Source organism: Platichthys flesus, chromosome 8, assembly GCF_949316205.1.
Source record: "Platichthys flesus chromosome 8, fPlaFle2.1, whole genome shotgun sequence".
Taxonomy (NCBI): Eukaryota; Metazoa; Chordata; class Actinopteri; order Pleuronectiformes; family Pleuronectidae; genus Platichthys; species Platichthys flesus.
In genome coordinates, this window is record NC_084952.1 from 19,576,459 (window position 1) to 19,602,178 (window position 25,720).

General features: G+C 42.0%; 3 protein-coding genes across 3 annotated transcripts in view; 2 read left to right on the top strand and 1 right to left on the bottom strand.

Moving 5' to 3' along the window:
- LOC133958357 (pro-neuregulin-2, membrane-bound isoform-like) overlaps positions 1 to 6,500 on the top strand; it is a 49,176-nt gene extending 42,676 nt beyond the window's left edge. Inside the window, exons 9-11 of the mRNA XM_062393103.1 lie at positions 1,044 to 1,259; positions 2,507 to 2,690; positions 3,183 to 6,500. Coding sequence (XP_062249087.1) covers positions 1,044 to 1,259; positions 2,507 to 2,690; positions 3,183 to 3,662 — 880 coding nt within the window. The 3' untranslated portion in view covers positions 3,663 to 6,500. The remainder of the gene's footprint in view (positions 1 to 1,043; positions 1,260 to 2,506; positions 2,691 to 3,182) is intronic.
- A 2,472-nt stretch (positions 6,501 to 8,972) lies between these two features.
- Positions 8,973 to 11,538, top strand: LOC133958941 (N-acetyllactosaminide beta-1,3-N-acetylglucosaminyltransferase 2-like). The gene has a single exon (XM_062393973.1). The coding sequence runs from the start codon at positions 8,973 to 8,975 to the stop codon at positions 10,311 to 10,313; it is 1,341 nt and encodes a 446-aa protein (XP_062249957.1). The 3' UTR covers positions 10,314 to 11,538.
- Positions 11,539 to 12,147: 609 nt separating this feature from the next.
- On the bottom strand, positions 12,148 to 24,313 carry LOC133958682 (cathepsin F-like). The gene is given in 21 exon segments (XM_062393594.1): positions 12,148 to 13,782; positions 13,902 to 14,010; positions 14,561 to 14,669; positions 14,762 to 14,877; positions 15,161 to 15,192; positions 16,009 to 16,095; positions 16,097 to 16,159; positions 16,847 to 16,869; positions 17,260 to 17,318; positions 17,453 to 17,543; positions 18,242 to 18,306; positions 18,520 to 18,639; positions 19,298 to 19,378; positions 19,506 to 19,602; positions 19,707 to 19,855; positions 20,001 to 20,114; positions 21,387 to 21,459; positions 21,611 to 21,672; positions 22,418 to 22,499; positions 23,291 to 23,401; positions 24,014 to 24,313. Coding segments are annotated over 21 exon segments (2,091 nt in total). The 5' UTR covers positions 24,263 to 24,313; the 3' UTR covers positions 12,148 to 13,583.
- Positions 24,314 to 25,720: the final 1,407 nt, after the last annotated feature.

A 25,720-nucleotide genomic window follows, 5' to 3' on the forward strand; every position in this document is an offset into this window, starting at 1 on the left:
TGGGTCAAAGGGAGACAAAGGCTGAACAGAGACTTGCAGAATATCATCACAGGGACAGTCACTTCAGGACAGGCAGCATTTAAAAAATGTGGTACACAACTTTACCACTAGAGAGCAGAACAGTATCCCTTCAAAGTCTATAGAAATCTGAGCTCTAACTGTAGCCATAACCAATGGGCAACACCCAATGCTGTGACACAGTCTGTTCAAGGAGGAACACCTTGCATCCACTTGTCTGTATAAAAGGTACGTACCTGGAGTGAAGGGGCAGTGTTTGTGTAAAAGGGGGAGCAAGAAATGGCAGAAAAAGAACACAGACACGGAAGCCATTTTCAGACATTATCAGTGGATAATGTCTGGACCATTTTCTGTCGTTTCTTTTCTTTCACATATAAAAAAAAACGCAGCAGGAGATTGTCTGGGTGAGATGTGTTGACAACAACAGGAAAATGTACAGAACATTCTGGCAAAGGGGGGTAACTGATTAGAGCAAGCAAGAGGCCGGACATGACGTATACATTCTGTTGTGGGAAGCTCAGTGTTTTCGTTTAAAGCACATCCACACCAGCATTGGCCCTTATCATCAAAAGCTTTCAAATCATTGTCTTTTTAAGTTTTCATCTTTGTGGGAGTCTTCTACATGTTTGGCTCATCTTTTTCATCCTGATTTACTTGTATTCTTTTTTTTTTTCAGTTTTGCATCCGTTGCTTGTGAGAAACGTCCTCAACACATCCACTGGCTCACTGAGAATTTTCCAGGGCATTTTCTTCCTGTATTCTCACATGGACACTGACATTTTTAAATAGGGGGCTGGCAAATGTATGTGGACATTTCAGAGTTCAGAACATTTGTTTTGTCAAAAGTACAGAGTCAGATTGTGTAGAGCTGGGTTCACTAATATAGAGAATTCTGCCCCACCATTTGTTTCTATGTTTTCATCAAGATTATCACTCATTATTTCAAGTGTTTATTCCTCCTCACTATCCTCCTGCCTCTGTTGTAAACTTGTAAACTTGTTCTGCAAACACACGCATCCCTGCAGACACGAGGAGCAGACGTGGAGCATGGAACGAACAGAGAGCATGAACTCAGACTGCCAGTCAGGTGGGCTGTCCAGCTCTGTGGGAACCAGTAAGTGCAGCAGCCCGGCGTGCATGGCGAGGAGGGCATCCCACTGGGGCTGCACGGAAACGTCCAGACCGGGAATGCAGTACGGGGATTCTTATGACTCTCTAAGAGACTCACCTCACAGCGACAGGTAGGAGAGTTGGTGTGTGCGTGTGTATGTGTGTGTGCGTGTGTATGTGTGTGTGTGTGTGTGCGCGCTTGTGTGTGTGTGTGAGTATTAAACACTCACACAAACACTCACTTAATGCTGATGGTGAATGTGTGAGGGTTCTTGTGCTTGCTCATGGTTCTTTTGGCCACACTCCTGAGCTCTCTGCTGACCCCAAGTGGTAATTTGTAATACATGTTTCAATTTGTGAAGGAAGGATACTGCTCATTGTAAACTTACTTAATACATCTCTGCTTGCCTCTTGTCAAATAGAACCCTGATGATTTTTGGTAATATTTTGTATTTTATTTGTAAAAGAATAAATCCCCTCTCTGTTGTTACATTTCTATGACTGTGAAGTCATAGTCACTCCATTTAGTAATTTCCTAAAGGTCCCTGAATGCCCCCTGACTCTGGACAGGAAACCACCTCTGTATTTAACTCTGATCATGTTACCATTGTACACTACAATAGAACAGATACTAATATTAGACATTTATTTTAACAACTGAGTATTCTGCACATTTAATATTAATATCAACTCCTCAAGGATGAGAGTAAAAGCATGGTACGTTATGAGGAAGTATTTAAGACCACTTTATTTAGTACGTTTCTATACATTGTAATGCAACTAATATGCAATGTAAAGTGTAAATTATGTTTGTGGTGAATCGACTCCCTGAGTCACACACAGCAGAAGTCTCTGGTAGCTGTGAGGGCTCATGATGAACCACAATGTTTTTGATATTTGTGACTGGCTGAGTGTGTGGCACTTCATTGCAAAAAAGTGAAAATACAAAACTGTCCACAAGCATGAAAGTGATAGTTTCACACTGCGTGTGGGCCACTCGACCAACTGCAGACAAGTTGCTGCAAATCCCACATTCGGCCTCTACCTTTTTTTTGCTTTCGCATCCCAGATATTTATTTCCAGACCTTTTATGTAAGGTCACTGGTAATCAAACCACTGCACATTAGTGCCAAATGAGCTCTTGACACTCACCAACTTTGTCGTGCTTTTTGTATGTTAAGAAGCAGCACAGACCCACACAACAGGTAAACAGTAATTTTAATGAATGGTCTTCAAACAACAGCTTGTTAAGCACAAAGTGTATTTTGTCAAACCCAGAACTATTTGCTATAAACGTGGTGAACTGTGCGTTAGCGGCAGGAATAACTTTGCTGTACCTCAGAGACTGTAATAATCTCTTGCTGTCTTTTCCATCCAGGTACGTGTCAGCGCTGACCACGCCAGCACGTCTGTCTCCAGTGGAGTTCCACTACCCCCCGTTGCCGCCCCAGGTGCCCACCTTCCAGATCACCTCGCCCAACACAAGCCACGCCCTCTCCCTGCCCCCTGCTGCTGCTGCCTACCACAGAGAGAACGACCAGCCACTGCTACGAAGCCCTGATGTACGTTGTCACGTGTATATATATATATATATACAAACATAGCGATGACTGTAATGCTGTCAACATGCTATCAGTTAGTGGAGAGGCCTGATAATACTATGTTTTTTTATGTATTGTGAACAAATGAAATGAAAAGACATACATTTTCTGACTTCCCGAACATGTCTGTGACACTAAGGCCCAAGTCTATTCATTCCTTCTGAACTGAAATGGGCTGCGATTATATGCTTCTTTTTTTCCCAGGATAATTAATTTCCCAAAACAACTGACGACTGTAGGTTTTATTTAATGTTTCTCAAACAGGTGTAAATAATGCCTTTGTTGAGGACTATTTTCTGCTACATATTAATCCACATTCAGGTCTGAGAGGTACAAGCTGCTGTATATTAGCCAGTTCCTCTGAGCAAGAGGAACTGGTTCAACACACATACTGTTTCGTTTTGAAGAGTTGGAGATTGTAACAAACCGTCCATCCTCTGTTTCTTGTTTCAGGATGGAAGTTTATACAGGCAGCCTCGGCGTCCGCGGCGACCCTACCTGACTGAGAGCACAGGAAGTCTACCGTCCAGCCCCTACCGTCTCCCTGACGATGAGGCCTACGAGACCACGCAGGAGTACGCCTCGTCCAGGGAACCCATTCGCAGCAGGCGACGCCCGCGACGCAACCGCCTCAACGGACACGTCTCCCAGCGCTCAGCGGGCCTACGGGACTACAGCTCGCAGAGCTACAGCGAGTCAGAAGAGGAAGAGGAGGAGGAGGAGGAGGAAGAGGACGCTCAAGGGGAGAGCACACCTTTCCTCAGTATGCAGAACATGAACGTGGACCCTCCCTTATCGGCCCCGGGTTACCATCCGTCGACTGGTGCGGACACACGGACTCACCGCGGGCTGAGTCGGCAGGGGCCGCGCAGCAACGGGCAGAGCCGCGGCCCCCAGTCGCAGCGCTTCAAGGCTGACCACATGCCCCTTTAAGACTTGAGCCCCCCCCCCCGGCACCCACTCATACACCCCTGCCACCCCTCACCCCCTCACCCACGCCCCTTCCTCTTACACACAACCAGTGGACTAGAGACCCGCACCTAGGAGAAATATTTTTATTTTGTATAACAGACAGATATTCTAAACAAATGAAATATTTATTTTCATTTCAGCAAAAATTGTCTACTAGCTAACAGCAAAGACTTTTTTTATATCGGGGGGGGGGTATTTATATGTAAAGTTTTTTGATTTACAGCATTATGAAAGATGAAAAAACAAGAGAATTACGTGCCAATTTTTTCACAAGTTAGATAAATAGAATAATATTGTGGTGCCTTTTGCTGTATGCTGAAGTCGGAGGTCCCATTGAGTTTTTGTAGCCTTTCTTATAAAGACTCCTCGTTTTTATATAGAGACCAACCCTCTTCCTTCCTTTTGCTTTGTTTTTCTCTCTGATTTGGGATCTTCCTCTTTTTGAACTGTGATTTGATTATGTCATCATGCAATATTGATTCCTCCTGTGTAAAAGGTGTCTGTTTACATGAGTATGATCCATGCGACGCGCTCGTTTCACAGGGACATCTAGTCACTGACACAACCGGATGTGTAGGGTTAGTTTTCTCGGATGAATTTTGGGTGAATCTTGATCATCGGTCATTTATGTCCTCGTTCGCTGCCTGTCTGTCATTTGTTGTTCTGTGACAACATGAGTGTTAGGGAGTTGGGGAAGTGACTCCTGATTCCTCTGTAGGTGTTCAGGGTGCTGTCATAACATTGGTATTGTTTGCAGTGGGTGTGTGTGTGTATGTGCGCAACTCATGAAGGCTCATTTTGTTCGCACCACTGTTCACCTTGGAGGGTGCGGTCTCTTGTTTGACCGACACGCTCCCCCTACCAATCCTCACGCTGCCAGAAGCTCCATTGCACTGTAAGAACCTCCCTCATTGGTCGGGGAGCTGCGGATCCAAACCGAACCCAACCAGTCCAGTTGTAATCCAGCCTGACTCTGGCCTCCCGTGGACTGCCCAGCCCGCCCGTTTCCTATGCCAGCAGCTTAGAGCCGCACTGTGTCTCAGGACTTCCCCCATCACATCACAGCCAAAAGACTCAAACCAGAGAGAGCTCGTCATCTCAGTTGCAGTTCAGTCCGCAGGCCAGATCCACGTCCCCTCACTCCCACTCCTGTCCGTCAGTCTGTCAGGTTTGTTGCATTCACTCGTGGCCATGGTTAAGGGAGCACGGTGAAAAACTCCTGGAATCAGAAGGGAAAGTCAGTTGCTTTCTTTAGAACTTATTTTTTACTTCAAACGGTTGTGTGCATGTGTGTAAGTGGGCATGTGTGTAGCTGCGTGTGGGTCACCATGATGATGAGGATGATCCAAAGCCTGGGAGACCACATCTGCTCGCTCTGATGCGGGGGCATAGCTAGGAGTTCTGGGACCCCCCCGAAGAGGAGGACGTCGGTCTGGGTTCCCCCTCTTTTCTTTTTTTATTTAAATAGTATAATCCTACTGGAAACTTTACGGGCCCCCTCAATCTGTGGGCCCCTAGAATTGCCACCACCTTTCACCCCCACTAGCGATGCCACTGCTCTGATGGGGGGGGGGGGGTTATCACTCGCAGGTCGCTGCGTGCAGGTTCACACCACTACAGGGCGAGTTTCCGAGTTTGTTCTACTTTTTCTTTAGCTCACAGCCAAATGGTGTTATATGATAATACTGATTACTGCATCCTTGATTTGCATTCCTATACCTTTATTGATTGAACTTATTTTTGCTTGGTCATATTGACTGAATGATCTGTTTCGTGTCTGTCTCTGTCTGCCCCCTTCCAACTGACATCACCCAGACCCTCACCTCCATGTCTTTCTCACCCCTGTATCGACCAATCAGAAGCAACTAGTGGCTGGATTTAGGCCCCATCTCCAGACGAGAACACTGAGCAGCACATGAGCAGTAGGCTGATCATGTGAGAAACTCTTCCACCCTCAAATATACATCAGGCTTAGAGATCCTGTCAAGCTCGCTGAGGAAGATAATACTGTGTCAGATACAATATGTGTCCCTATTAGAGTTGTGTTTTTTGGTTTGTTTTCTGTATTCACACAGAAGATGCATGGATCACAGATATAGAGAGTATCTTAAAAATGACAAAGAGCCCCCGCAGATTCAGGGGAATCATACTAGAAATATATTTAAAAAAAATGATTTGGGTTCCTGGGCTCAAAGGTCTGGCTAGTTTTGTCTTACTATCACTGTAATAATCAATCTGGGATTTGCAATGTGGAAATACTGCAAGTGAGGGTAGTGTGCTTCTAGAGCTAGTTGAAATGTTAACACCCCCCACCCTAGTTCTCACCCTGCACTTCCCACCCTGACCCTTTACATAGACGCATACATTTTGCACATGCTGACATACATAACTATACACATAAAGAAGCACACATGACACACACACACACACACACACACACTCACAGTCCTTCCATGTGTTTGTGTTTGTCAAGCAGTTTGCCTTCGTCTTTTTTACCTACTGACACCCTCACTCCTAAACCTCCTTCCCCCCCTGCCCCCCCACCCCCCTCCCCTCCTCTCAACCCCCCATCCCCCTGCATGTCCTAGTGGTACTGGTAGTTGGGTGCATGGAAAAAGCAGCAAGCAAATCGTTTTTCCACTCGGTGAAAAAATAAAAAATAAAAATGTGTCTTCATTTTAACATTCAGCAATAAATCCCCCTTTCTCTTCGTGTCCTATCATTCTTGGAATATGCTAGAAGATTTTTTGCAAGTTTTATCAAAAACGTACAACTTGTAAAAGAAGAAAAATCCCAAACCACCCCTTCATATGGAAAATAAAACTTTATTCCTACAGTTTTTAAACGGTCCTGTCCTCTTTGTTTAGAAAAAAACTGCTGTTTTTGTATTTTGTTACAGACTTTAAGATATTGTCATATTGTATTTACATAAACAGGTGAAACCAATAGTCAGACATGTACCTACCATGTAAGTCAGAGTTGCAAAGACAGAAACACTTAATTGCAGATGTGGAAATAGGGACTTCTATGTTTGTTAGTAAGAAAACATCAAATTAAATATTTTTTTATAGAGAGTATTCACAAGCCACAATTTTAGGTCATAACAATCTGTACAAGGTGAGATATCCTCTGTCCTTCACTTACCCTTGTATCGCTCAACATCTATTTTACATGAAAGATTAATTACAATATTTTATACTACTCGTTAAATGATTTGCTGACATTTTTGTTTGCTCTATTATATATAGTATCAAAAGTCTGTGTAAGGGATAATTGTTTGGATTTTAAAAGTGTGTGACTGGTCCCATTTTTTAAGCGGAACACAAACCTGGAGGAGTTGAGTACATGCACATATTTACTGATCATGTCTGTCCTAACTTCTTCTCTCACTACACTGAAGTTCACTCCTCTTCAGATTGCCTTATAATGACTTTAGACTAACTATTATTGTGTTTTTTTCAGCTTTTCTGCCTTTATGTGTTTGAGTTGACTGGAAATGACATACATCAAAGGTCCTGGGCCAGACTGGAGGCAGGTATGTTGTAGGCACCAGGACGTCTTCATGATATGGCATTTTCATTGAATCAATCCCAAGAAACCAGTGGAGCAGAGCGATGAGATGTGTCCTCACTCTGACAAATCCCACTAAAACCCGCAACTCGAGTCACCTCTAAGTCTCGATCTGCAGGTTTTTCGGTCATGGAATGTTGCATCACCAAAGTTTCAGGATTCCAGAAACTCCCTAGTCCCTCCAAGTACAGTATGTCTCGTTTGAGCTGATAACCGAGTGGCTTTGTGGGGATGAGGCTCAGAGATTAAGATAAAAACAAAAATTGAAAATGACCAGTTTGCTGTATGTGTGGTTTAACTTTTGTCCTACAGACCGTTATATACAGTGTGTATATACATGTGTTTTCCCTTGTTTGTGTCTGATTCCTCTTCAGCCCATCAGATACAAAGTAAAAACTTGCAAATCCTGTTTGTTCTCTTTCTTTCAGTAGGTGTAGCCTTGTGCACACATGCTCCTGTCAGTGTACTTAATGTAACATGTTCAGTGAAACCTGACTGCACCTTTCACAGGGGCTCAGGCTGAAGGAGAAAAAATTTGACTCATCAACTAACTGATTGTCTGGATTCTCTCTTTGGTTTCTGTGAGATGAGAGTGGGATTGGATCACTTGCATGGACCTTAAGCTTTGGTTAACAGAGCAGATGATTGTTCAGTGAATGAAGGAGGCTTCACTTAAATCAGGTAGGAAAAACTAACCGAGGAATCTTTATATTTATGCCTTAGCACTTTAAAAGAGAATAAAATAACGTACAATTTTTACACTTATTTGGTTTCTTATCTGCTGATATAACTGTTATTTGAATAATTCACTCATTTATTCCATCAGTTTAAATATAGTCAATTCAAATGAAATTTTCTTTATAGTTCCCGTGGTGTAAATTTATCTTGGGCCACGAGAAACCCAGAATATAAGTTACCTGCCCAAAAAGATAATACAAAAACGACTCGTAAAGTTCATCCTTGACCTGGGGAAGAGAAGTTGGTGAACCAGTTTTAACACTGGTTGCATTAATTGACTTAATGATGTATACTTGATGTATAAAAGTTGTTATGAAGTTGTATGAAGTTATCCCAGCTGCTGACGAAGAACATGGGATAAAATTGAGAATTCAAGAAAAACAGCTGAATGGACTTTTGACTAGATCCCTTTTCACGAGGTCACTTTTTTTTCTCACACACATTAATGTCAAAACCTAAAAGGGTGTGATAGAAACCTGTAACACCACATCCATATGAGATGAAACGGAGATCATGCCTATTATTTACAAACATTGCATATACATTTTAACACAATAATAGAAGTCAGGGTATTTTCTGTATTTACATTTTAAACAACAGTTTATTAAATTTAATTTAATATAGATATTATTGAGCAAAAAAATATCTAAAACACGTGTAAATCTGTAGTCTTATGTGTCACTTTAGGACCTATACACAGATGTAAATATTGATTTATATTCTTCAAGGTGTAGTAAAAAGGAAAAGACTTTATTAAATGTTTCTGCATCATCGATACTTTGTACAGATTAGTTGGAAAACTTGGACAAACAATAGTAGCAGAATGTTAAGTATATCTATAAATAAGGGCAAAAATGCTCTCTTGACTGCCAATTATTCTTACACACCAAGCATTTAATGTATTTTGACTCTTTTTTACACGTTTGGTCCAAACTCACATACTGCTTGTGTATTTGCAGAGGAATGGCACGGATTCACTGTCGATGGCATAACCTGCTAATCTGCCTGTGCAGCCCGTGCATCTGCCTGCTCCTGCTCTTCATCTACACTGGTGTCATGCTGAGTATCAACATGACAAACTCCAATGTCTATACGATCCCCAGTGGGCCTCACTTTGTGGCCTCCGGAACTTTCAGAAACGAAGGCTTTGCCCCGATGCCTAGAACTTTCTGGGCGCCACCCTCGCAAGTCAAAGGCCTCTGGAACCATCTGCAGCTGGTCAGCGAGCGTGTATACAACCCCATCCTGCATCCCAACAGCAGCAGGTTGAGGTTTGACGGTGAGTCCCTGCAGTGGAAAGGCTACTCTGAACTTACAGATTTGGAGAATGGGACATCAAACTTTGGTGTGTACCGACCGCTAATCAAAGAGTTTGTGAGACACATGCAACAGAGGGATTTTCCGATCCTGACACAGCCAGATGGAACATGTGGCACTGGGGCAGACAACGAGAAGAAGCGCCCTCTTCTTCTCATGGCCATCAAGTCGTCAGAGTTGAACTTCAGGAACCGACAGGCCATTCGACAGACGTGGGGCCGGGCAGGCTGGGTGGCAGCACACAGCAGTGGAGAAGAAATTGGGGGGTATGTCCGCAGGGTCTTCCTGCTTGGGAAAGAAAGCCCAGAGGAATTGGGTGTAGATGTGTCGGAGGTACTGCAGACAGAGAGTAAACTGTATGGAGACATTCTGCAGTGGGACTTCAAGGACACATTTTTCAACCTCACCCTGAAGGACGTGCTCTTCTGGGACTGGTTCTCACGCAACTGCAGCCGCATTCACTTCGTCTTTAAGGGAGACGACGACGTCTTCGTCAACACCATGAATCTGATAACCTATCTGCAGGACCAGCTCAAGAAGCCAGATACACACAAGACGATGAAAGACTTCATGGTCGGACAAGTCATCAACAGGGCAGTCCCCGTCCGAGAACGCCACTCCAAGTACTTCATCCCTGACAGCTTCTACCAGGGCCTCTATCCTACGTACGCAGGCGGGGGAGGGGTGGTGTACTCCGGCCTGCTGACCAGACGTCTACACGAGATGGCCAAAAGTGTTCACCTGTTCCCCATCGACGACGTTTACGTGGGTATGTGTATGGCCCGGCTCAACACCTCCCCGATCAACCACCCTGCCTTCTTCACGTTTGGCCTTGACGAAAACGAAAAGGAGCCTTGTTTTTATCACATGATCTTATTGGTCCACAAGCGAAGCCCCAAAGAGATGGTGAACCTGTGGGCGCACGTGAAAAATACACAGACACAGTGTAGGGACGTGCCATTGAGGGAAACAACCCAAGGAACCTAAACTCTGTTTTACAAAGAGTTCTTACCACAAGTTGAACATCTATGCTTAACCCTCTTAACCCTCTTCATCTTTTTAGGGGCATAAGACATCGAACATCTGACTCCATATGGATCTCTCCCATGTCAGACCCTTCTCTTTCAGCTCGGCCGTCACAGTTTGTTCCCATGTCGCTTTCGGCCTTGTTGGAGTTTTTCAGGTGGTGTCCATCTTAGAGTGATCTTTGTAATGCGGTTCGGGTCCATTTGAACATTTGAAAGTTAAAAAGAAGTGACACTGCAACTAATGATGTCTGTATTTAAGGTCATGAGCTCGAGGGTGTAAGTCATGTTTTTGAAGAATCTTAATATGCTTAATATGATTTGAAGAAACATAATTCAAACCACATCCTTCCAAGCTTGAAAAGCAAACTGTTTATATGTGCATTCACATAAATAACGGTAAATTGGTTGTTTAACTTGAAACCGTCACAGACACATCATACACACTCATTAGACGTTCTACCAGTTTTCAGCAGAAAGCTATTGGCATGGGGACTCTCCTGTACAGCCAATCATAGACCTTGAGGGGTTCTCGCAAAATTGTCAGTATATATATACTGACGTAACTGGCCATTCTTTGGGGGCCCATACAAATGGCCTGCTTTGCTCTCCTTGTTTCAACTTCCCTGATACGGACACAGACGATAAAAGAACTTGTAACATATTGAGCACATGTACTGCATCATTGTGTCAATGTTGTATTGTACAATAGCCAGTAAATATTATTTTCTCGCCATTTTTTCCCCTGCTAAATGATCCACAATGACAATCTGACTTCATTCATTATTCATATCCAAGGGCAGAGTGATCTAGATATGTTGTGTTATCACCCTATTAACAACTGAATTTCCCTCGGGATTAATAAATTATCCATCTATCTATCTAGCTAACAGGTCGGTGTTTTGGGGAATAATCAGATGCCAAGTGCTTTATTCATGTGAATATCCTCACTCACTCTAAATGGTTTTGTACCAACACACTCATGGATACTAGTCCCCTCAATATATGTATCCTGGATCCACACCAACATTTAAGGGATCTTCACTGACTCATGTCACATCTTGCCACCAAGTTTCATAATAATCTGTCCTGTCCTGTTGCTGTGTCATCCTGCTAACTGACTAACAGACAAAGAAACAAACAAAATAAACCAAGTTAACCAGATGCTCCTTGGTGGATGTAATAAACTAAAAAGGTGTCATGTTGTCTTCCTGTGTGTTTCTCTTGCCCCGCAGCTCAGTTGCCTTCTCATTTGTGTTGTTTCTGTCCGACAGCTGACAACAGGCCTTTTCACCAACCATTCGTAACACAAATTTTTAATCCACAAATATTTCCCATTTGAGGATAATAAAGAAGAAACCTAAAGATTGGAAGGTTAATGAGGTCTGCATTTGGGGCAGTTGTTTTAAAGCATGGCGGTTGACTAACATGTCTCCTGTCACACCTCGGGGGGTGGCAGCTGTGAACGTCTGGTTGATCTGGTTCCACAGGCTGTAAAAGAAATTGCTCAATGGCTTCATGTCAAATATTGTGGGCTAATAATTAGAGAATTAGGACACTGTCTGCTGCCCTGCCTTCGACTGGTGACCTGTACGGTTGCCTCTTACTCATTGTCAGCTGGGATTTGCTCGAGCCCCCCCCCCCCCCTCAGAGGATGAGTAGCATAGCTGAATGATGGATGGATGGACGACTACATGGTGCACATTGAGAATTTTTATTTCCATATATATTCTTGCATTACTTCTGCACAATTCTTTCCAGGGGGATTTTTCTTTTCAATGAAATAAACAGAGACATTAAATGCTGAATTTTTTTATTGGGAGACCGTGGTAGTAATGGTACAAATGTAACAAGAGCCCTGCAGAGAACTGGTTCTCACCACACTCGATGGAAAACCTAAAAAGCTGTTAAAGGCAAGTTTTTAGTGTGAGGATTGTCTCTTTGGAAAACTCCTCTAAAAGTGAACCCCAGTCAAGATTGAACTTTCTCTGTGGATTCTAAACACAAAGTACGTATGATTTATTGTGTGTAAGAAAGCGATGCAACTGTTTGGGTAGAAATGGATCCTAGTTGGCAAAGGCTTTCTGCCAGGCTTTAGGAAATCTGGTGTGATGATAAAAGGTCTATGTAAAGATCAGGTCGAGTTGGATGAACAGGTCTCACGAGTGTAAAAAACTAAGATTAAAATAAATTAACAAAGTCAACAAACCAGATTTGAACTCGTCTCCTGGATGAATGTTCTGTGTGTGTGACTCATTCATCTACCACAACCTACTTCATGCAGACTGTCTACAGCCTTCCTGGCAGAAAACCTCTTCCAATTTAAATAAATGTTAAGTAAAAGAAGCACACAGCAGTTAGGTTGCCTAATTCAAAAACACATCATTTATGTTCCTTGGTTCCAGAGTTCACATAGGATCACCAAGAAGAAAACGTGAATGCCTTTAGTCATTGGTACTTTTGTCTGTCAGTGGGAATGTGAGAGGGAATGTTGTCTGTCTGGATTTGCTCTGTGATTGACAGTCGACCTCTCCTTGGAGTCCCCCCCCCCCCGCCCCCCCTCCCCTCACGTCAGGTGTGATTGGCCTCCGCCCCCACTGCAACTCTTAATAAACTGGTGAATGAGAAGCCTGGTGTAGTAGTGAACTTCAACCTTTAACATGCCTGTCTGGGCAGGGCCAAACAAAGATCACTCGGCTTGCAGCTTCCAGACTCATCGATCAAGTCAACAAAAAGATCAACCATTATAGGAATGTAAATACATTTTTGAACAATTCATTTTTGTTAAATGTGAAATGTAGGAGTTTCTATTCATTATGTCCTACAGAGGACGCTGATACAACTGTTTATATTAGAAAAACCTTGAAAATGTTTTACATCACCTGAGTACAAACAATCCAGCAAATCCTCCACTGGAGGTCAGTAAACAAACGAGATGACACTGGAGGTTATCCTACAGAATTTCTATCTTTTATATTTAACTGATTGATTAATGTTATTAACTTACAGGCACGACTTGTTTTGGCCTTCCTCTGTAAGTTCACGTTCACTCAGTGAGCCCAGTGTCTCCAACAGTCTGTGAACCAAGTGCAGAGGCGGCTGCAGCCTGAGGAGCCCTGCATCAGTCAGTGATCACAGCAGCACAGTGACACTGTCACAGGATTTTCACAGCTTTCACTCTCAACTGTCCCGGTCCTCAGTTCTCCTGCTGTGAACCCGTTTCTGTCCCTCCCTACTTGACCTCCTCCTCTTCCTCACTGTCCTCCTCCTCGCTCTCGCTGTACTGGTAGTTACAGCGGTTGGTGTTCACAAAAAGGTCGCTCTCGTCGTCTTCAGAGTTGCTAGCCTCCTCTTCCTCGTCGTTTCCTACAGTCTCCTCCTGTTTCGTTGTCTTGTCCTCCGCTGAGGACTCCTCCACAAAACCCTCCGGCCTGGAGAAGAATGTACAGAACATCACAACACACACACACACACACTCAGTAACACCTGACAAACTGATGCCGGTTGCGTGATGTGACCCGGCGTGTTCTTTCAGTGCGTTGTCACTCACCAGAGCTTCTGTTTCTTTAGATCCCGAATGTGATCTTTGTAGAGAATGAAGCTGATCTCTGCCTTCACCTTCTCTCCTTCCTCAATAGGATCCACAATCACATAGTCACCTTGAGGATCAGAGAGCCCACACACAGGTCATGACAGTACCACAGTGCAGAGTCCCAAACTCTAGACTCAAACAGTTAGAAATCTCACTTATTAACACTTACTTTACTAGGATTTCCAAGAGCTCTGTGTGCTTACAGAGTACCTTATAGTGGGGTGTAGTTCAAGCAGTATTAAGACTGATAACGCGGTTTCACAGGTGTTATCAATCGTATCAGTCATATTTCAAAAGCGTTATTGGTCTTATTGGTTCGCCTATTGGTTTGTGAGCTGCCGTTTATGAAGCTTCAACTTTTGAACTCTTCGAACTTGAGTTTATCCGACTACTCCAACCAGCCTGAAAACTGTTATTTCAGTTATTCGCCCTAATCCACGTCCTGCTGTGATCATAGAAACACATTAAATTCTCTGTCGATTCTCTTTCTTACTCTCGCGCTCAGCCGAACCCGAGAGGCAGAGTTTCGCTTTCTGAGCTGGATGACAGCGTATGATCTGATCTCACTGCCAGTCTGTAGTATTTATACAATCTCTTCATCCCGCTCCATCACTTACCTCTCTTGATCCAGAGGTTCTTGCGGAACTTGGTGGGCATGCTCACCAGGAAGATCTCGCCCAGAGCCGTGACAGCTTCATGGAGGTTGTTACCGCGGCTGCCAGTGATCTACAGGAGGAGGGGGAGGATGGAGACAGGGTTGATGTACGTTGCTCAGCTGTCCACTCTGGTGAGGTGAACACGTTTAGCACGCAGCTCACCTTCACTATCTGCTGCGTCTCTGTGGGCGTCATGAAGTCCCCGAACACCTCCTTGACCACGTGTTTGCGTTTGGTGGCTTGCGACATGATCCCAGAGGCTGAGCTGCAGGTGCCTTCGCCAGCGGAGGAGAGGAGGAGGTGTGAGGTGGTACGACAGTAGCCGCTGATGACCAACAACCCATAAACAGAATACATTAAAAAACTAAAACACACATCAGTCAGTTATCAATGCATCAACTTTCATAAAGCTTGAGCTCCATCAGAGCGTCGGTAGTGGCTGAACGCATGGCAGCACGTCTCCTACTTTCCACAGGTAACTACAGACGCTTCTGCCCTGTTTATGACGACCACGAACATTAGCACAGCTAGCTGAGCAAGCTAACAACCATCTCCACACACGTGTCAGCCACGTCAGCGGGTTGTATAGATACCTTGAGAGAGAGAGAAGAGCCGCTGTGGAGTTTCCTCAGAGCTCAACACGTGACTGAAGAGACGGACCGAGGAATAAATACAATGTGAAATGTCTCAGAGAAGCGGAACCACATGTGTCCGTGTTTTCTAACAAGAAGTTTTCCCTTCCGGTGTCCACTTATCCTCTCCTGCCAAAATAAAAGCCGCTGTCTGTTTTCATTGTATCTGTAGGATAAACAAGGCTTCACATAATACTTTACAATATGGATGCTATTTTACTTGCTATTCATTTCTATTTTATGTCTGAGTGATTTTTTTCATAGCTGGTTATTTATTTCTTATATCGTGATTGTCAACACGGGTCTATTCGTTCCGTGGTAGTGGCTTTGCATTGTGGGAAATAGAGTTTTGTATAGTCTCATTGTGAGCAACATTCAAGAACACCAGTGTTCACTGAACACTGTTCAGGGAAGCTCTGGTTCTCACAAACATCACAAGGTGCAATGGGTAAAACAAAAGGCAATTTTATAGTTATTATTGTGTGTGCAGTAATGCAATGCATGCACATATACAATTACTGCCCATACTTCTTATAATTATGAATTATTCTGCCATAAATGTTGTCCCGCTACTCAAAACATGCAGCTAGGTCGGGAATGGTGTGATCTGTCTATTCTAAGACTTTCTGTTTTTTTTATAATGTCAGTATCATTCCATTCTACAGTCGCCTCAAAGCAACAAGATGGCAGATTAGATTCAGGGTCAGGGTCTTTCAGTGTGGAGTTTGCATGCTCTCCTTGTGTCTGCAAGAGTTTTCTCCTGGTGCCTCCCCTCACAGCCCAAAGACATGCAGATTAGGTTAAGAGGAGACTCTAAATTCCCCACACATGTGAATGTGAGTATAAATGGTTGATTGTCTCTGTGTTGGTTGTCAAGTTATACCGCCCCAATCTTACCTGGGATTGGCTCCAGCCTCCCTGCCACCCACTAAAGGACATGTGGTATAGATAATGGATATTCCAGTTCATTTTAGGAAAAAAAACAACATACACAAATGATAGGATTCAACAATGTTTTTTATTCAACCTTCACTCATTTCTCATCATTGTCTTGCAGCAGTTATTACAGTGCACTGCAGTTATGTAGTAATGTGCAAAACATTCCATCGTAAAACACAATTTTCTTTTAAAAGAACCTCTCAATAACCACCTCAGCACAAACACTGCTAACAAAACATAACAGACAAGACAGACTTCTAGCAACAACTAGTGCACACACCTCATCAAAAATGGGCCCACTAACTGTGAGGAGAGATGGGTTAAAAACCAACACTGAATAAACACTGCAGTCGCAACGACTGAATTAACGGAATTAAACGTTCACAAAAACAAAATGCACTTGAATTAAAATTATCATAACATATCTGAGCAAAGCTAGCTTTATTAGAGCTGGTATCTTTTTGTAACTTGGGACCAGGAGTTAGATGTGGAGGAGGAACGCTGGTCTGATTTAACGGAAATGGAGCCTCAGCAGGAACTTAATGTGTGTGTGACCAGTGGAGAGGTGCAACCACCTCTGTGTGCGTGTTTGGATGAACACCATTATAATATGAGGGTAGTGCTTTAGTTGACCACAGCTGACGAGCACATCTTGTTGATTCCACATAAATTGGACCCCCTGTACAGGTTGTAGTAACCCTGTGAGAGAGAGAGAGAGAGAGAGAGAGAGAGAGAGAGAGAGAGAGAGAGAGAGAGAGAGAGAGAGAGAGAGTCAGTAAAAGTGCAAAGTAAATCTAGTTTTGATCTTTAATCTTTATATTTGTTCCGTGTAATGAAATCCTCCCATGGATTAAATATGATACAAAACATTAGTTATTTTTGCGGAGTGCGACCCAGAAGTTTGTCTCTGGCCTCATTACATGACATTAAAACTTTGTTAGTCTCAGAAACACTGATTATTTAAATATGCTGCTCCGCTGTGTCACTGAATTCTACTGCAAATCTTTTATAGATGAAACTATTAATTCAGAAGATGATTGGAGGATTTTGTAAGTAATAAATGTCGTCGTTAGTCCCCTGTTGTCTTACCTGCTCTCCATAATCCTCCCCCCAGCTGTTTTTGATGGCCCAGAAGGGGATGCCTTTACCTGAAAAATCAGAAACATCCATACAATGTACTTTACTGCATCTGAAAAGATTATCCATGAAAACAATCGGTTTGTCACCTGATCATCTTGACCAAATTGAAGAAAGGATAAAAACAATTTTTTTAAAAACTTACGTTCTCCATATCCCACCATCAGCACAGCGTGGTCGATCATCCATGGGTTGCAGAAGATCTTCATTGGGCGAGAAACACCCTTCTTGTAGAACTACAGGATACAATTGAAGTGAATTAAATGTCTTTATATGCTGATAAACACTAAATAGGATGCACCCTGACATGATAAATAACATAGATCTTGATGTATACACAGTTGATGGTAGAGTAAGTATAAGTATAGCCGCCTTTAGACATCAGTCTTGAAATGATTCATGAAAATTTCCAGAGGGGTTGTATGTGAGAATACAAATGTTCAAGTCAGTCTCTCATCTGAAATTTTTCCTGCAAACCCCTGAGAAATTGTCTGCAAAATGTCAGGGAATTCTCAGCGAGCGAGTGGGGGGTGTTGGTGACGTCTCTAAAAAAAACAAACTAAAAAGAATATCTCAGGATGAAAAAGAGAAGCCATACATGTGGGAGAAGCTGAGGAATATGTCGGATTTGAGAAACAGTGAGATTTAAGAGTCTTTGACGATAACGGCCGACAACAGTATTGATCTGCTTTGTAAAAAGATGCAATTTCCTCAGTAGAATTTATATCATGTCCTGCCTCCACCTTGGCCTCCAGCATGCAATACCCAGGCTCCACCCCTCGCCGGTTCAGGACATTTTCCTGTTGTTGTAAACAAGTCCAACCCAGTCTATGTCCTGCTGTATTCTTCATTTGTGAGAGGCAAGCTCTGGAAAATGTTTAAATGTCACTGCTGTGCTGGTGTGCTGGTGTAACAGTGATGAAAAGCTGCCTACCTGCATTGCAAAGGCATTCAGGGCCACAGAGACTGGTCCATTTTCAGCAAGCCAAGCTGCAATCTCTGAGTAGAAACAAAATATCAAGATCAGTCCATTAAACAGCCCTTTGTCTCACACCTTCAAACCCAAGAACACATGGCTGAATACTGTAATTCCAATTATATACCTGCAAATGAACAATGATTGGTCTCCACTTCTTATTAAAAAACATCTCTGAAGATCGTATTTATCAGTGCCTTGCCACCACTTTTCACTGATTCATTCAGCCCACTCACCCTTCTCGTCTTTGGACAGCTCCACAGAGCTGTTGATGTATGCAGCTACTTTCTTTGTAGCAAAGTCACAGTTCTGCTTCTTCCCAGTGTAGGAGTAGTCAGTCTCTGTCTCCAGGCCACCTTCACCACACACCAGGGAGCAGGAAAGAAATGGTTAAAATTCACAAACACAGCACGGAAGTTTCAACACAGAGGTCCTATTTCATCAACATGAAACAGACCTATTTCTAAGATATGTTTTTCAGGCAAGGCCTAGTATTGACACATTTACCCACTATTTTTTAATGATGCAGGGTTCATAAGTTATTGTCTCTTTAACAGGTGATGACTTAATACTACAAACTGTAAAACAACTTTTCGACCATGACCTCTTTTTGTTTTGTGCCAGGTCCTTCATGTGAACTTCAAATTTGGACAAAAACATGACTATACTCTGCCTCTAAAATAATTTCCGAATGAAAGAAATCCCATTATAAGGTTCACTGTAAGCTGTGAGTTATTGTCAAGGCTCTGTATAAAAGTTAATATTGTAAAGGGTTGTTACATGCACCCCAGGGTAAAAATACAATCAACATATGTGAAGAACAATTAAGATTATTTCCAAGAAATGTTGTTATTTTCATCAATTCCCAGGTACACATCTCAGGAGTGTTGGAACCAATGCACATTCAACTCTGGGAATTCTCTCTCTTTTGCAGTTTGCTCAGAGTAAAAATGAGATAAAATTTTCCTTGGAATGGAAAATGGAGCACTGAGGTTGGACACATCAAATTCTCACCCAGCTTCTCAATGGCTTCATAAGCGTTTGATGGCAGCCCTCCTTTGCACGCCTGGTCCAAACCGTCACAGTCAACCAGCTCTGCAAGAGGGCAAATAAATACACCAATCAAATCTGGGCTTTTATCTCAAACTGCAAACAGAGACTTCTCTATCTGCGAGATAACGTTACTGAATAATTTTCTTATTTTATGTGTCTTCTTCTTTACCTTGTTCAGACAGTGACACCAGAGTTCCATTTTTCAGGAACCACTGGCCCTCAATGTTGCCAGTGACAGAAAAGGCCCAGCAGGATCCACACATACCCTGAAATAAACACACACACCTCAATATAAAGTAAGCGGGATGTGTGATTCATTCATTAGCGGCATGTTATTCAGATCCCTGTAATTAAAGCTGTATTTTAGTACCTGATTCTTCACCGGACTGACAGCTCCATGATCCCGCCAATCCCAGCTTGCAGGGGCGGGACCTTTGGCCGGAGAGGCCGGTTTCATTGATCGATGGAGGTTCGCCTGGCTCAGGAGCGGGTTAAGGTAAGTAGAGCGAAACTCCTCCTCTGGAAAAAAACAAGACAAAGTGAGAACAAATAAAAGCCTGCTTCTAGAAAAGCTGATGACGCAAACACCTGGTAAGCAGAAGCAACATTTCCCCATCGGAAACTATGTGGAAACACAAGCCTTCGAACAAACAGACACACTCACCTGTCAAGTCGCTGAACTTAGTGACTCCATATTCTGCTGAGCCCTGATCCAGAGACTGGAGCTTCTCAGCAGTCTTGAGGTTCTCATGGAAGATTCTCAGGCGACGGTCTACGTCTGCAGGGTCAAAATACACACATTTGAAAAAACTCAAACTTTCACCTTATTATTATTATTATTATAGCTGGCGCTCTTGCAGTGAAATTCAATTAGAGAGAAGGCAGATGATCACTGATATGAATTCTAAATATAAGCCAATACATTTTCTGTGTCTGCACCTTTCTTTATTTTCTACATGATAATAAATATATTTTAATCAAAACCATCAGCGGATAAGTAAAGCTGTGTAGTGAAGTGATTCTCAACAAAAAATGTTAATAAAAAACCCTGTTTATGCAGCGGAGTGTTGTCTTATCCTATTCACACTCCTTAACAAATACTTTTAAGGAGTGTGAATAGGATCAGTTTTGTTGGTTGTCATAGATTCAGTGAGTGAATATTTTCAGCTAAAGCTACAAAATTTGGGTCTCTTTGAAACGACATCTCAGTAGTTGGACTTTTTTATTTCAAGTTTTTGTTTAGAAAGCAACGTTGAGTCTGTTAAAAAAGGCTGAAGTGAATTGCTATGTATGTTGTATTACTGTGTGTCCTTAAGATGCACTTTCTGGTTTTTAATTAAACTGCAGCTAATTGAGTGTAAAAGGGAATATTTCCCTCTCTAGCATCATCACCTGCTGGCCCTTTTGGTTTATCATGATTTATTCTTTTGTCTTGGCATATTCTGTACTAATTCAAGTTCAATCTGCACCATCTTTTTATCATTAAGATGGTTGGTCCCGAAGCCAGACCAGTTGAGAACCACTGGTGTAGTGTGTAGTTACGGAAGCATAACGTTTTTTTTCTGTTTACATCCATTTATCTTTTTGTGAGTCTTCAAGTTATGTAGACATGAATACGACACACTATACACCTGCTATGTTTGGTATGTACCTAGAAACTTGTTAGTTACTATGACCCCTTTCAGACCTGGTATTAACATCTGTCCTGACTAATCCCTTCACAAGTGGACAGCACCATGAACAGGTGTGAATGCATTAAAATGCATCCTCAATGTGTCTCAGACCACATTCAGAGGGGATCTGGGACATATGTAGCTTTGGTCTTTTCACTTTGTGATTGCAAAAGTGTCCCGGCCACATATGAAGGAGCTGATGACCTTTGATCCGCTAGAGTTTCACAACGAAGCAGACTTATTTTTATGCTTGTGACATACATTGATTATTTTGTGGCCACCGCTACTTTATGAATACGGACCAATACAAAATGATTTCTATTTTGTTTAAAGGGATAACATCTTTCTTCATAGTAGCCACTGTGTCAGCCACTTACCCTCCTGGCTGCCGTAGACCTTATTGTACTTCACCATGAACTCTTTGAACTGTCCCAGCAGCTCCACCGACTCCTGTCAGATAAAGAGCAGAACAAACAGAATAGATGACGAAAACCTCAATCCTATGTTCATATTGATTATAGCAGTTCACAACAAGAAGCAGATAACAAAATTGAACTTAACAACATTTTGTTTTTGTCTTCGATAATGACTTATTTTTTACCTCCATAGGCGGTTTAGCGGATAGATCCTCCACCTCGTTGGTCTCTTTCTCTTGGAATTGAACTGATAAGAGAAACATTTGGACACGATCAGTTCCTGAACCACAATCAGCCATGCAAATCTAATTGATAAAAAAGAACTTCAACAAAGAGGACACTAACATAAATAATGTTGTTAAATATATATATGAAATATACTTGTACAGGTGGACTCATCCCCATACTTCACCCTTTTATCTCCTTTATCTCTCCAGTATAAAGTTATTGACCAGGTTATTAAACAGAAGAATATATAGCTATATATATTATATATATATATATATATATTGTGCTGAACAGTTTGATTGGGCCGATGTCATGCAGGAAGATCTGTTGCTATAGAAAGTTATACTGAGCCCCCACTTTTGGAAAACATAATGAAATGCTGAACATCCGATAGTAATTGACCAATCAGAGACACTACGACACCTGAGGATTGCGGGTTATCTAGTACGTCTCCTTTTCTTAAAATGAAGTTGAAGTCATACAGACTTATTACAGCTTGTGGTAAGTCTAGCTCGGATGTTCACAATATAATGTCTGATAATCTAAGACTGTATTCCGACAATGAATGGGATTTCTATTTACAGAACCACACTGTTGAGTTTTATTACTAAGGAAGTAAAGCATCACGGGGTAACACGGAAACACCATTAACAATTTATCAACAGTGAGTGCTGCTAACCAGCTAGACATCTGTACAGAAAAGTGCTGAATCATCCATACTGAATGTGTTAGTGTGATTGGCTGAGTCAATGCTGCTGACTGACCTTTAGGTTGACACTTCTGTTTGAGCAGAGTCGAAGTGCCCTGCCAGGGAATGTCCCACACTTCAAACATGCACAGCTCCGTCTGACATAAACATAAACATAAACAGCGCACAGAGATATTCGGATTATAAACATTATTAAACTGTATACAGTATATATTTACATTGTTAGAAATTGATTGAACAGGTGGATTGACACACTTGCAGACCAAGCCAACAACATCAAAACGGACAAAAAAGTTGATTTACAGCCTGTGGTTGTAATGACATTTGTTTCATTATTCAGATACAATGTGCTCTTTCTTTTGGGAATAAGTTTTAACTATGTAGTCCGGAAGAAGGCAAACGAAAAATCAGAGACAAATGTATGTCGGCCGGGTGTGTGCATGTATGCATGAGTAAGAGAGACATCAGCAGGCTCGGGGTTACTCCGAGTCAAACTCATGTCACAACATCATGTGATGTAGACGTAACTGCTGAATGACAACAACAACACTGCTTCAATAAGAAATCAATGCAAAGCTAGAAGAACACAAGCAGATCTCCATTTTGGCAAACTACAAACTGAAAGAAACGCACACACATTTTTGTACTTCCATCTTCGTTAGGACACTCGTTGACATAATGTATTCCTGAGCCCCTTACCCTAACCTTTAAATAAACATACATATACATATATATATATATATATATATATATATATATATTTCCCAGCACTTTGTCTTCAGCACTTCCGTGGCTTTTATATACGCATATTTGTGGGTCTTTAAAAATATGAGGACAGTCCAACATTTTCTCACTTTCCCAAAATAACATCACTCCATATGGTCCGCCCAAAGATTTAAGTACACATACAAACAAACACACACCCTACCTTGAGTTTCGGTGTTTGCAGGTAGAAGTCACATGTCCGGAGCATGGTGGATTTCTTGCACTGAGTATTACTCACTTCTACTGTTATTGTGTAGCGGATTCCCTTAACCAGCTGCAAAACAGACACACAAAGACAATGTTTTTGTTTATTTACAAACAAGATATTGTGCGTTTATTGTTCAGAAATAACAGTCACACTCTTGTATACTGGTGTTCATACTTTAGCTGTATAATTGAATTGCATTTGGTCAAATACTTTCAGGAAATCTATGTGTCAGTATGGGGATGCATTTTTGCTGCATCATCGATGGCGAGGCACTGCATCACGCAATCCAGGCTAGTAGTGTGACTTCCGGTCAGAATAAATATAAGTATTGAGAGGAATATTTCCTTTTACTTGTCGTTGGAATTTAACAATTGAGGCATCGAAATAAAAATTACTGACTGTGAAGTGAAAATATAAATGGTTTATATCTTTGTTGTATTCAGAAGAACCGTTTGGACCCCTATTCTATTATTTTGAAGAGGACATTATATTTCCGGTCTGTGTTTACTTCGTTAGCCGGTCCGCAACGTCAATGTTGTTCTCAAAGAATGTGACCTACTCTTACGTCATTAGTCAACATATGATCAGTATTCACCTGCCACACTATGGCACAATTAAACACTGTATATTGTGAATAAAAGAATAACACGACAAAAAGCCTCCATCTGTATTTGTAACCTGTTTGGTCGCGGACACGAAGCGGCTGATCCTGCGGAGGTGCATGGCGTTCGAGCCCCGGTTGTAGTGATCCTCGGCGAACTGCAGAGCCTTCTTCAGCCCCGGGTCAGACCCGTCGAGCAGGATGGGAGAACCGGGAGGCCCGATGAGAGGCCGGTCCAGGTCCTCACCGAGCCCGTGAACCAAGCCCAGCACGGCGGCCAAAGCCAGACAAAAGATCAGCGGACGGTAGCGGAATCCAGCCTCCATGTTGGAATAGTGCTTTCAGTGTTGGAACAGATTGTTGCCAAACACAGCTGATGAAGCTGTGGGAGGAGGAGTCAGCTTTAATAATGAGAGAGGCGTGGCCAACACACACACACGCACACACACGCTCAAAAGCACCAATGTTGCTTACAAACCCTTCAAAGATACACACCCTAAGCCCACTAATCAAGCGTTATGGTCCGTCAAGTGTTAACCATAAGGTGACAAATGTAATGTCAATCGAATTATATGGTAAAACGAGGCTTACCTCCTTTTAGCACTAGGTGGCGCTATCACCATTGCTACATCAGTGGAATCTATCACCACTGATCCTGACATTAAATTTGACATCTGACTACATGGTAATTCTTTGCTTAATGAATCCTTTGAAATGTTGCCTTATATAAAGCCTTAGTGGATCTAAATGGTAAGTCACAAACTTGAATGTAGCCGAGGGACTTTTGTGTGAAGATAGTTTGAACCAGACCGATTTGCTGCGTTTTACTTGGTTCTGTTGAGACATTTTGACACAACCCTCTCCAATTACTCCAGAATACGTACATTTTAACCAGGGCCGAGGCGCCCGCGAAGTTTGCTGAGTTTTCGACGTTGTTCAAGTCGTCAAAGATGCGCTTCGTTTTCCGGAATATTCAAACGAAAAGCAATAGGGTCCTAACAAACTGTGGGTTTTCCCGGATGGCCATGTTGAAGAACTGCCCTAAGAAATGTCTATAATAATCTCATATGTAACCCCTAACCCTTAAATGAAAAAGGTCATTACTTAAACAAAACAAAGATGTAACATTACGAGTATAATATGAAGAGAAAGGTCATATACGTATATCAATATTTCTAAAATGTAGTATTAGAAGATTACAATTTTAAGTCAATTAAAAGTAATAATAAAAAAAATGCTCAAAAATAAGTAAGATTAGGAGACTAAACCCAAATTGTGAATAATATTACCTGTCTTATTATTACAAGAGAAAAAGTTATAACATCTTTGGGGAAATAAAAAAAGGTAAGTATTTTTAACCAAACCTCATTGTTGGTGGTCTGTTAAAACCACTTTGAAAGTTTCACAGATGTAACCAACGATAATTTCACAGTTGACCAAATATTCTCTCATCCACAAAAGAGACGATTTCTTCAAGTGTGTCTCTTTCCTCTGATTACACAATTTCATGATCAATCTTTTCAAAGTCCTACGATCTGTGGTGCTGATGATCCAAAAGATAAAGTTCTTTATTTCTTAAACTTCTTCTGAAATGTAACCTGACAGGATCTATATTTCGCATTCTGATTCATCCTGTAACAATAAATGTAGCCTACAGTTATTAGATTATTCTTGTAATAATTTTTGTCTGGCCCATTGATAAAACACTCTTAGGAAAATCTCTTAAATATGAATATTATAGTATTAAATACCTAAAATAGTTTTGGTTATCTACTGAAAAAGCA